The 11,909-nt window shown below is 33.6% G+C and overlaps 2 protein-coding genes across 7 annotated transcripts; one reads left to right on the top strand and one right to left on the bottom strand.

Moving 5' to 3' along the window:
• Positions 1-2,322: 2,322 nt before the first annotated feature.
• LOC107893312 (2-oxoglutarate-Fe(II) type oxidoreductase hxnY) lies at positions 2,323-5,734 on the top strand. 2 transcript variants are annotated; one of them, XM_016818264.2, is made up of 11 exons: positions 2,323-2,727; positions 2,901-3,096; positions 3,538-3,636; positions 3,739-3,790; positions 3,902-4,023; positions 4,118-4,218; positions 4,309-4,367; positions 4,452-4,508; positions 4,681-4,726; positions 5,169-5,248; positions 5,467-5,734. In XM_016818264.2, the coding sequence occupies exons 1-11, from the start codon at positions 2,617-2,619 to the stop codon at positions 5,555-5,557; spliced, it is 1,014 nt and encodes a 337-aa protein (XP_016673753.1). In that variant the 5' UTR covers positions 2,323-2,616; the 3' UTR covers positions 5,558-5,734. The 2 variants fall into 2 exon arrangements, with proteins under 2 accessions (XP_016673753.1, XP_016673752.1); XM_016818263.2 differs by having other exon boundaries at positions 3,535-3,636.
• Positions 5,083-11,904, bottom strand: LOC107893311 (cell division cycle protein 27 homolog B). 5 transcript variants are annotated; one of them, XM_041085655.1, is made up of 17 exons: positions 11,695-11,904; positions 11,154-11,226; positions 10,954-11,063; positions 10,802-10,848; positions 10,328-10,425; positions 9,760-10,064; positions 9,428-9,583; positions 8,801-9,011; positions 8,279-8,502; positions 8,126-8,191; positions 7,721-7,840; positions 7,433-7,509; positions 7,072-7,191; positions 6,750-6,969; positions 6,380-6,661; positions 6,091-6,244; positions 5,083-5,494 (listed from the first exon to the last, which is right to left on the bottom strand). In XM_041085655.1, the coding sequence occupies exons 1-16, from the start codon at positions 11,797-11,799 to the stop codon at positions 6,200-6,202; spliced, it is 2,259 nt and encodes a 752-aa protein (XP_040941589.1). In that variant the 5' UTR covers positions 11,800-11,904; the 3' UTR covers positions 5,083-5,494; positions 6,091-6,199. The 5 variants fall into 5 exon arrangements, with proteins under 5 accessions (XP_040941589.1, XP_040941590.1, XP_040941591.1 ...); XM_041085656.1 differs by having other exon boundaries at positions 6,091-6,321; positions 6,430-6,661; XM_041085657.1 differs by having other exon boundaries at positions 6,519-6,661; positions 11,695-11,903.
• Between the last annotated feature and the right edge of the window lie 5 nt (positions 11,905-11,909).

Genomic DNA, 11,909 nt, shown 5'->3' with positions numbered 1-11,909 from the left:
ATATTATTGATAAAAATATTTTAATAAGTTATAAACTATTAGAAATATTTTATTTTTTAAAATAACAAATTCAATTCAATTTATTTAAGGAAATAATAATATTTATTTTCTGAGGAAGGAAGGAATTTTAATAAAAAATAAATTAACAAATAATTGATGGGTCATTAAAGATGGAAGATCGCTTTTTCTCTCCCTTTTCCATTGAAAGCGGTCCACTGAACAGATAAATTGTCTTTTTTTTTTCTTTTTTTTTTCGGCCACGCATGGAGCACAACTCCAGGATAGTAAAATTGCTGTAAGGTCCTTTAAAAGATTCTAAAATTTTAAATTAATATAATAATAAAATTGCATTTTAATCCTCTCATAGTCAATTTTGATTCTAAAAATATTCTGCCTTAGTCTCTGCCTTTTGTTTAAATATTCGTATACTTGAGTTACTGTATACATTAGTAAATTATATAATGCGGTTTTATTAAAAATTGTGAAATGAAATATAAATGTATTATTATTTGTGTATTTTTTATTTTTATTTATAAATTACGAGCTATTGATCTGGTTACAGGTTAAAAGGAGGCAGAAGTTTTCATTAATTTGGACAGACCTAAATTCATATTTAATAATATTTTTACTTTAATTTTAAATATTAATATTATTTTAAATAGTGAAACTAGAGTTGTCCATGGGCAGGACAGGATCCTAACAAAATTTTAGGCCTGATTGCTTGGCTCGGACCTGACTCGGCCCGAAAAATGAGCCTCAATTTTTTTCAAAGCCCGACCCGGATAAAAATGCTAAAACTCTGGTCCAATATGTATTAATTTTATCTTTTATATAAGAAAACTTAAAATATAATACACCAAATACACTAAAAATATTAAAATAAATGTTTCCCAACAAATTGAAAATAAATTAAAAAAAGTCTTTATACTTAAATAATACTAAGACAACTGCAACTTAACAAGTAAATGTTTCTAAAATAGTAGCAAAATTAACAATAAAACAAGTATTATACAATATCCAAACATTAACAACAAAATAGTAGCAACATAATAGTGAAACGGTAGCAAAACAGGTGAAAAAACAGCAGCAAAAACAACAGTTTTTTTATTGGAAACTTGAACCGGGTTAAAAACCTTACTTACGGCCAAGCTTGCTTTCCAAAAACGAGTCTTTTTTTTTGCTCAAGTCTATTTTTCGGACAGATCTTTATACCGACCTAATCATAAATAACTCTGAGTGAAATTCACTTAAGCCTGATTTATTATTAAATATATTTTTACTACTTAAATAAATATATTAATTTTAAATAAAAAATATTCTTTGAGGTCTAAAATAAGAGTTAAAAATTACTAATTTAATCACACAAATAATCAAGCATGTATCTTTAGCATCTTATAAAAGTTGCTCTTTTTCTTGGGTCAATGTAGCATCTTAAAAAGATAACAGGAAAAGAGAAAAAACTTTTTAGCTAGCGATCATATATATAAAAGATTATTATTTTTAAAATCTCTTTTTATTTGTATAAAATTTTAATATATTAATAATTTTTTATATAAAATTTAAAATATCTATATTTGATCCACATATATTCATTTAGTATTATAATTTATTTAAATTACACTTATCAAAATCATATTTAAATTATTTATATTTATATAACTTTTAAATATTTAATAAAAATTGGTTAAATAATGATTAAAGTTCCTCTTCGAATAATACAGTCATTTTCTTCTCTCTCAATATTATAACCATAGCATTTTGTATTATATACATTATTTATATTTTTATAATTTTTAAAAGGTTAAAATAATTTTATATTATTTTGAGGGGTCAGACTGTAATTTTATCATTACTAATTGAAAATTTTATAAATTACGAAGGGCCTAAATAGAAATATTTTCATTTTAGGAGGGTCGGGGTCCTGCCAGCCCCTTTAGATTTGCCCTGATTTTATATTTTAATCATTTTTTGACAATTCACATATGTCAATGTAAATGAAAATATTTATGTAACAAATTTATATAAAAAAAAGTTGATATGAAAACATTCGAGTCTCGTAATTTTCTCTTTGTGTATCTATTTTTCTATATCTATCAAAATACAAATATTCAAATAGTTCGGTAACTGTTTTATAACTTTTTGAAATTAAGGGACCAAAACATAAAATTGTTAAAAATTTAATGAACTTGATGTATTTTGCACTAATAAGTATAAATAGGTATATAATAACCCATTTATGAATTATAATTTTTATTTATAACTAAAAATAATGAAAAAATAGAAAAAGAAAAGAAAGGTTCAGCCTTTTTTTTCTCTTCATTTGCAGTAATCATGTTCTATGAGTCTTTTTTTGTCCTTTTATTTTCGTATTGTGTGTTCGGCATTTTCGGGATCCATATAAACTAAAAAAACCATTTTTGTTTCGTGTCATGTGTAGCTGCTGTAGCATTGTCGTGTTATGGAATCGACACACCCAGAAAGTTGTCTTTGGTCTTTCTGGATTCATCCCCTATAAATTAAATTAAATTCTCCTCTCGAATTTAGGAACTTGAGGCCTTTAACAATCGAAACAGCAAATTAAAGCTACGCCAAGCAAAAAATAAAAGGAAAAAGAAAATGGAGAATCAGTGCCAGAATGGAAATGAAACTCTTCTCAAAGTGTCAACTCTCAATTGCATCGATCTTTCTAATCCTGATATTCATCAATCTGTCTCTTTACTAAAGCAGGTTTTTGTTTCCCTCTCAATAATTTTTTTCTGTTGTTATTGTATTTTTCATTGGGATTTAAGGTTTTTTTTTTTAAATTTTTGTTATGGTTTTGAAGTTGGTTATATATATATATTGATGATTTTGAAGATAAACCCAGAATTAATGTGTTGGAAATTTGGTGAATTTTTTAGGCTTGTTTAGATTGTGGGTTTTTCTATGTGGTAAACCATGGGATAAGCCAGGAATTCATGGATGAAGTATTTGGTCAAAGCAAGAGCTTTTTTGAATTGCCATTAAATGAGAAAATGAAAGTTTTGAGGAATGAAAAACACAGAGGATACACCCCAGTGCTTGATGAGCTTCTTGACCCTGATAATCAAGTTCATGGTTAGCAATTCTTTCTTCTTACTGATTATATACTATTTGAGAATCAAGTTGGTTCCTTCCGGAGAAGTTTTTGCGAACCCGTTGTACCCTTCAACGTGTCAATATTGTCCTTAAGTTCAGATGGAGTTTTGCCCCTTTATTCTGTCAAGAACTCGAGCCAGAGGCGGGTTTATAGAGTGAGAGCGCCTAGTTAGATCAGGCTGTTCATGTTGCACAGCAACCCGTTTGCTATTGGTAGGGTTTGAACCCAAGCCTTGAATGGCATCAACGGGAATAAGTACTATCACTTGATCAACTCCGCCCCGCTTTCGACAGAGTCAAGGGACAAAGTTCCCCTTTACAGGACTATATATATATATATTTGGTTTTCCTTTCATATTGATCATTAATGAAATAGTTCAACTAAAGTACTGAGCTTTTTTTTCGCTTGTGAGGTAGTAGGAGACTACAAAGAGGGGTATTACATAGGTGTGGAAGTACCCGAAGATGATCCTGAAGCGGAGAAGCCGTTTTATGGACCAAATGTTTGGCCTGAAGATGGTAACCATATTGGATTTTTGTTGATTGGTGTGTCTTGCAAGACGTGGTTTAAAGAAAAATTTTCCCTGATATTCTTGGGACATTTTTTTGGTTTTTGATTAGGTCTTTTGCCTGGATGGAGGCAAACTATGGAAAAATTCCATCACCAGGCATTGTAAGTTTATAAGCTAGTATGTTATTTAAGTAGCTTTGTGTGATTTCGTGGTAACGTATGCAAAAAAATAAGCTAATAAGATTTTGTTTTTGTTTATAATGTGTAAACCAGGGAGGTGGCAAAAGCAGTTGCAAGGATCATAGCGCTTGCACTTGGCTTAGAGGTTGATTTTTTTGATAAGCCTGAGATGCTCGGGAAGCCTATTGCCACCTTGCGGTTACTACACTATGGAGGTGGTGGAAAGATCATGGGATTGCTCTTATTTTCATCTCGAAGTATTTGCACTGTTGATTTTAACTCATTATATGAATTTCATATGCTTTTCAGGTCAAGTTTCTGATCCATCAAAAGGAATATATGGAGCTGGAGCACATTCTGATTATGGATTGATTACGCTTTTGGCTACAGATGCTGTGATGGGTCTGCAAGTATGAACATTTTCCTTAAACGTGTGATTCTATTACCTTTATTCTTCACATTTGACTAGTTAACATAAAGTTTATTACGGTTTTTGGCAGATATGCAAAGATAAAGATGCAAAACCTCAGATATGGGAGTATGTAGCACCGGTAAAAGGGTTAGTTGCTAATGGCTTGCTGAGATTCAAGCTTTTTGGGTTACTTTGCTGATGACATGCTTAAAACTTTTCATTTTTTTACAGAGCTTTTATAGTCAATCTTGGGGACATGCTTGAACGCTGGAGCAACTGTATATTCAAGTAAGCCACTTTCTGTGGTAAACTATATTATGATATATGACTCGTATTATTGTCATGATAAGTGTAAATCCGTTATCCAAGGCCGCATCTCCATTGATCTAGGGCATATGTTGCTGTATTTTCCTTGGTTTCTTACTTTGTGACTAAATACTTGGTGTTCAAATGTACCCAGGTCCACTTTGCACCGAGTTTTGGGGAATGGTCAGGAGAGATATTCTGTAAGGCTCCTTACCTTCATTAACCCGATTTTTGTCATCCATGTTTTAAGAGCCATTGCTGCCTTTCCATGATTCATTATTGTCATGTCATTATATCAGGTTGCTTCAATATATATTCATCCCATCATAACTGCTATTTACGTATCAAGTCTGACTTTTGTGCTTGTTATATATCTATTTTTGATGTACTTGTTCGTATTCAATCTGATGCTTTTCGATCTGATGTATGTCTTATGTCGCTAAGTTCTTTATTCTTCTTGAAATACCCACATAAGATGTATGTTGTATTAGAACATTGGTGTAGAGTTATAACCTCCAAATTCATATCTTTGTTGAGCACATGTATTTGACACTTGTATCGAAATCTGATAAACATAGCATATAGCAACAGCATATAACATAACATATAACTATGGTTTATGTCTGTTGTTTCTGATTACAGATTGCATACTTTGTTGAGCCGAGTCATGACTGTCTTGTCGAATGTTTACCCACTTGCAAGTCCGAAAACAATCCTCCCAAGTAAGTGTTATTGTCAAAAGTGTTCTAATTATAGATAATATGGATTGAAGTCCATCTCAAAACTCTTGACTTTTCATTTTTCTTTACGAGCTTTCTTTTAGTACCCTTATCCGATACCCTGTTCGAGAACAACCCCAGTCAAAGCAACATACCTTTAGATAATCTTGTATGGTCTGAATACCAACTCTAATCAAGCTGCTGCATGTATTCCTAACCAGGTTTCCACCGATCTATTGTGCAACGTACCTGAGCCAACGATACAAGGACACTCATGCTGAGTTAAGCTTATACGAGAAACATCAAACTTGAAGTCCTCCTGGATTATGTCTAGGTATAAGGTTACCTTATAATTTTCGTATCATAGGCTCATTATCAATTTCAATGTGCTAATATCAAACGTTAGAAAAATCTATTTTACTCAAAATGTATATGTATTACAATAACAGGGTTATCATTCCTAATAAAAAGTTATTCACAATTTTTCCATTTTTACTTGTTTTCGCTGCAAGTATCCATATCCGATATCTATATCCAACAAACGTTCAAATTCTCAACTTTAGGAATCAGAACCAGAGCTCGGTGTGGTTAAAATGCTGAGTGAATGTACGTGATGAACTAGAATGACAATGGTGTTATGAGCCAACACTGATTTTCATGTTGCCTCAAATGTTATGAAACAAATAAAACTATAAAACAAGTAAAAATTGATGGTTACAAAAGCCCAAGACAATTACAACTATGTGGGATACATGTATACTTTCAGTAATTTTGTTAAACTAGTCCTGTTTCAGATTGTGAATCAGACCTAACTGCACAAATAAATGGGCTTTCGAGATTGTTACCGTTTTATTCGAGCACGAATCGAAAGCACAAGCAGAGCTACTCTTTCTGGACAAGCATGTTTTTGAGGCCTTCCTCTTTGCTTCTTGAAAACTCAGTTCGATTTACAGGTTAATCTTCTAATTCATCCGGTACATGTAACTTCTCGATGGCAGCCTGGTTAAAAAAAATATATTGAAACACGTCCTAGGTTTAAAGAGCAAAGGTTCATTTCTTCCTAGGGAGAAGCAATACTGAAAAGAAAGGAAAAACAAGATAAGAATAAAAGAAAGATCAAGTATAAGTTGATTCCTTAATCGTAGCAACATCGGTTGCAGATGGCTTTAAGTCCAAAGCAATACCGAAATGAAGCATGGCTTTTTCGTGCATGTTTTGTCGCTTATAGATTTTACCCATCAAGGCATATACACTGCTTTCACGAGGGGCATACCCTTTAAGTTCCTGTAGAACTTCAAGAGCTTCATCAAATTTCTCTAGACTCATCAGTATGTTAGCCTTTTGATACATCGGAAGCGGGTTTTTTCTGTCTGAAAAAATCGCGCAGTCCATTATCTTGATGGCATCTTCACTTCTCTGTAGAATGATTGATAGAAAAATTCAAAGAATTCCCAAGACGATACCATTCAAGTCAAGATATAAACAGTATGTAAAGTAGCTTGACCTTTAAGGCATGGAGAGCGGTTCCAAGATAAGACAATATAACAGAAGAACGTGGATTTATGAGGAAAGCAGTTCTAAAGTGATGCTCGGAAAACTCAAACTTCTCTTGGCGAAGAAAGATCATTCCTAGACCATACCAGGCATTGTAATGCCTTGAATCGATCTGAAGGGCATCCTGGTAGCTCTTGATTCCATTCTCAAAATCCTCTAAAGCAACATACCTGCAGATGAAAATGTTCTGGCGGAACTTTTAATGAACAAATAAAGGATGAAGTGCGAATTAACAAGTTTAAAGTTAAAGGAAATTATCCATGTAAACATACTCATGACCACAAAGGGTGTGGGCATATGCAAATCTTGTATTCAGTTGCACAGATCGTTGGAAAATTTTCACAGCTGTTTTGTGGTCTTTCTGCAAGCTGTAACAGTTTCCCATGGCACACCTGCAAGTTAATTTGAATATAAAAAACAGAAATAAAATAAAGGTCATTATATTAACTATCGAAGCTGCTCTCTAAATCCTCAAAGCAGCTATTAAACAAGGCAGATGGGTAGAAATTAGTCTAAGGAAAATAACAGCTTTTAGAAACTTGGGATAGTGAAATTGGTAATATTTACGAATTATTCAAGAACGAGAAAGGCTAATGCCATTTCACTACTTAACGAAAAGTTAGATAAATCTACCATGATTGAGGAGCTAAGCGATCAGTTGATATCAGTTCCCGCGCTAGGTAACTTAACTTCATATCTTCCTTTAAATGCTGCAAGAAGATAAAGACAACTCTCAACAAAGAAATTTAGCCAAAAAATTAGAGGGAAAATCAGTAAAAGTTTGAAAGAGACCACTTCCTATGAGACTTTCGCAAGCAGAAACCAGATAGAGTTCATCCTGATGAGTATAAATTAGTAAAGCAACAACATTTCAAGCAATGTAACATGTTACATAACTTTTCAAGGATCAAGGAAACTCACGTATAGAACAGTGGAGTAAATATCCATTCCTTCTAAACTGTAAGGAGACACTCGAAGGGAAAGACTAAATACCCGATCAGCTTCTAAGTAATCAATCAATTCAAAATGTGCTTTCCCAACCTGCGTCAGAAAATTTTGAAATATACTTCATAGAAATGACTTGTGAAAATATATGTAGGAGACTTGTGAAAACACCCAAGTCCTTCAGCTAACCAACAAAATTAAGTAAAAAACTTTACTAAATTAGCCTACAAGTCTAAGTGGAAAGCATAAAATACGGAAAGCATGTCTCTCTCTGTGAAAGATTTCTAAAATCACAAATCAAGACTGATTGATCAACCTGGTATGAGACAATCTGACATCAAGAGAGGAAGAAAACAGAGAATGTTGCACCAGAAGTGTTACCTGGGACAGCACCCAGCTTGTATTATAATGCCTAAGTGGAAGTGTTAGAAAGGTATTCAGTGCATCCTGTAGACCGAAGAATTATCAAAAGCATTGAACATTGCCCCAGAGATTTGAAATATTACTGTTTCTTCAAGCTAAATGCATAGTTACCTGACACCTATACAGGCAAGAAAGCCTATAGCCTTCCCCAAGGGTTTTTAGAAGGCCTAAAACTTCTGAAACGCCACTGCTAACTTTTGATCTGCTAGTAACAACCCCACCAACTGGAACAGTAGGTTCATCTTGGTCAAGGGATCTAACATCACCAGGAGATGAACTTGAATTTGCTGATGCCAAATTTGCACGAATATCATCAAATATTTCAGCTCTTATCCCTAAACAATATCAGAATCAAAGTTTCTAGATATCAGAGCAGGTAAAAATGGTAGCTAATGGGAAGAGGGATTTGTGTTTCCATTCATCAGAAGAAGAATAGCGTTTTGGCTCAGTTCAATCAAATAACTATCACAATTAGGTTCCCAAAATGAACACATGAAACAAATTAGCGTTCTTTCGTCGTGCCCACGAATCATAAATCAACTAACAATCTCAATTTGGAACTTATTAGAGAACTTATAAAAAACTGAAGTAGCGGAATTCAGAGAACTACCGATGAATAAGAAGTTTTATAACCTTCTTCAATATTATCGTTCGCCCAATATTGAGAATTACGAACTGTCACAGTACGAAGGGCGACAGAACTCAACTTAGCTCCAAGGTATTTAGAAGAGCTAGTCCCATTTCCAGCTACTCCCGTGGTATTTGCATTTGTGTTGACCCCAGCATCTCCAGCAAGTCTTGTACTTCGACGGGGACCAGAATCGGAGAATAGCCTCCCAGAAATCTAACAAAAAAGGATTAACAAACTACTTCAGTTATAGTACAAGGAAGTTTCATATTGTATAACATGTAAGCACAAGTATAATACCGAAGCACTGATTCCACTAACTGGACATGGACGTGCCAAACTATCAAAGTAATTAAAGATAACTGACACCTGTTCGTATCAAAATTTTACTAAAAATTTATTTCATCCTACCCCAAAAGTTCTATAAAGAAAACCATGTTACACCACCAATGAGCATGATTCTGTTGATTACATAAATGATGGACAACATATCTATATCTATACATTACTTATTCTTCGGTTTCTGATGGTCAAGAACCATGAAACCAATGGCATGCAAAATAACGGTTTCAACAAAGATTTAAATGCCAAGAAGGATTAAAAAGAAATACTGCATTTATGAACACTTTTACCTTTTGTAATTTTCCTTCATCAACAAACTTTCTTCGAGGGGCTTGAACAAGAGAGTTCACCACTGACTTTGGAGAACCATCAGCATTAACTGTGTTGAGATTGGAACCATTTGGCTGTGCATTTCTACACAAAGGTGGTGGAACAACTCCTGACAACTACAACATACATAGAAATTCATGTTGGTTGCCCCTAATCAGACTCATACAACCCCCCCCCCCAAAAAAAAAAGCTAAGTAACCTCAAAGCATCTACCCTAAATTAACTAACCAATCAAAAACATAGAACTCTACATAAGATGTGATTCAGTATTTTGAATTTCACGCCACCTTACCTGTGAAGCCACTGGTGAAGGAGTATTATAAAGTGATATATTTGAAGGACCACCATTATGGGGCTGTGAAGCAGATATTGCTGCTCCATGATGATTACTGGGGATGTCTCTAAGGCTATTCACTTGTGTGTTTTTCAGCTGCCTACGACTGACATCTTCTGAACTAAAGTTCCGGGAAGAAACCAGATTACAACCCTCACTCGCCACATGCAAATTTGGGGAAGCTAACCCATGATAGAAGTACTGCTTTTCAATGCAAAGAGCAGCTGCTTCCCCAAAAACCACAGTCGCTTCTTCAGCAGCACCTAATATAATCATATAAATAGATAAGAGAAATACAGAGTGAATATAAGATCAAGCCTACTGATAGCAATTTGCAAAGCCATTTTAGTGACTTATTATTTATAAGTCCAATGGTAATAGCAGACGGAAATTGAACTGAACCTATGATGTATAGCAGTTCAAAGACATTAACTAAAAGATATGTGAGATTGAGGATCTGATCAACCTAGCATAATAGCATAGCTCTAGAAAGAATATAGAATCTTGAGAACAATTTTTGACAGACCTAATATACACAACTCCTCGTATGCAGACCAAAGTAAAGGATCTATAGACAAAGCCAGCCTAAAATGATGAATAGCACTTCTCTTTCTATCTGTGTACCTGAAAAAGAGACATTACTCAATTATGAAACGTGAAGATCAAAACTATTTGAAAATTGAAATATAGTCCGACCATCCAAGTGGTTAAACAAAGGAAAAGTCAAAGTATAGAGGATTTAATTCCTTCATTGTAGGGGATCCCATTAAGATTTTCTGCCTCTGTCTAGCCAGTAATGAGACTAAGTAACATTATATAAAAGCAAGAAAGAAGGTGGACTTCAACACAAAACAATAACCATCCCCTGCATTTTATGAAGCCATCTTTGGAGAATAACTTTTAGACAATATCAATGCAAATTTCAGAAAACAACAGTATATTGTCTCTCCCTAAATTTCTAAAATATCTCCTAGATTAAGAAGAAATAATTCAGATCAACCTGTAAATAAGGCCAAGAAGATAATGACCAGCTGCACCATTTGGAATCTGCAAAAGAAAAAACGAAAACGAAAATGGACTATCAAGATATTACCATTACTATCATGTGAAAGTCACAGGCAACTAACTTGTCTAAGAAAACATCATCAATACCTCTCCACCAGGCTCATTACTAGGACATAAAGTCGTTTCAGCTTCATTAAGTAGATCCATCTGAAAGCATGATATCGCAAACAAATAGCGGGATTGACTTGTTTGCATTCCTTCATATGAAGAAAAACTTTTTATCACAGGGGCTATGATTTAATATACTAAAACAACTTCAAACAATTAAAACAAGGCAAGACGCAAACCCTTTAGAATATGATACGCTGAGTAAGCTTGATTGTTCTGCAAGTAGCTAGCAGCTAACAACTGCAAATTCACCTACATTTAAACCAAAAAATCATATTTCAGTTCGCAATTCAAAGTAAAGAACCCACTAAAAAATAAAAAGAAAATTGAATTTAGAACCTTAATGTTACTAATTTATCGAGTTCCACAACCAAAATCTATATTCTCCGCGAAACTTAAAGAACATTGAACACTAATTGAACAATACGAATTGAAATTTGAAGAATCTAATGCCATGCATTAAACACGAAAAAAAAAAGAATTCCGGGAAAGAAAATTAAGAAACCGATTAATCATTAACAAATGATTGAAGCAATGCCAACAGTGGATCTTGAAAATCCAACGAACAGTTGTTCCCCTTTTACTCGTAAACGATTGAAGAATCAAAAGGTTCTTTCTAAAAAGACCAGAAAAGATTTTCATTTCACCAACCGAAAAGAACAAATCTGAAAAAAGAAAAAGTTCAAATTTTTCTTTTTTTGGAATGAGCGAGTGAGTTACCTCGGAAGGGAACTCAGCACAAAGACGTTCGCAAAAGAAGATGGCGTTTTTGAACATGAAATGGCGGAGACTGTTTTGAACACAGTCAGTGAGTATAGCTTCCATGGCGCCTTTCTTCTTTTCTTTTTCTTGCTTTCTTGCTTTCTTTCTTTCTTTCTTCTTTCTTATTGGTTCAATTTAGAAAAAAGAAAGTAAATAACAAACAACGGGAAATA

Source organism: Gossypium hirsutum, chromosome A13 (genome assembly GCF_007990345.1).
Source record: "Gossypium hirsutum isolate 1008001.06 chromosome A13, Gossypium_hirsutum_v2.1, whole genome shotgun sequence".
Taxonomy (NCBI): Eukaryota; Viridiplantae; Streptophyta; class Magnoliopsida; order Malvales; family Malvaceae; genus Gossypium; species Gossypium hirsutum.
The sequence above is the reverse complement of the archived record's forward strand: the minus strand, read 5'-3'. Positions and strand labels throughout refer to the sequence as shown.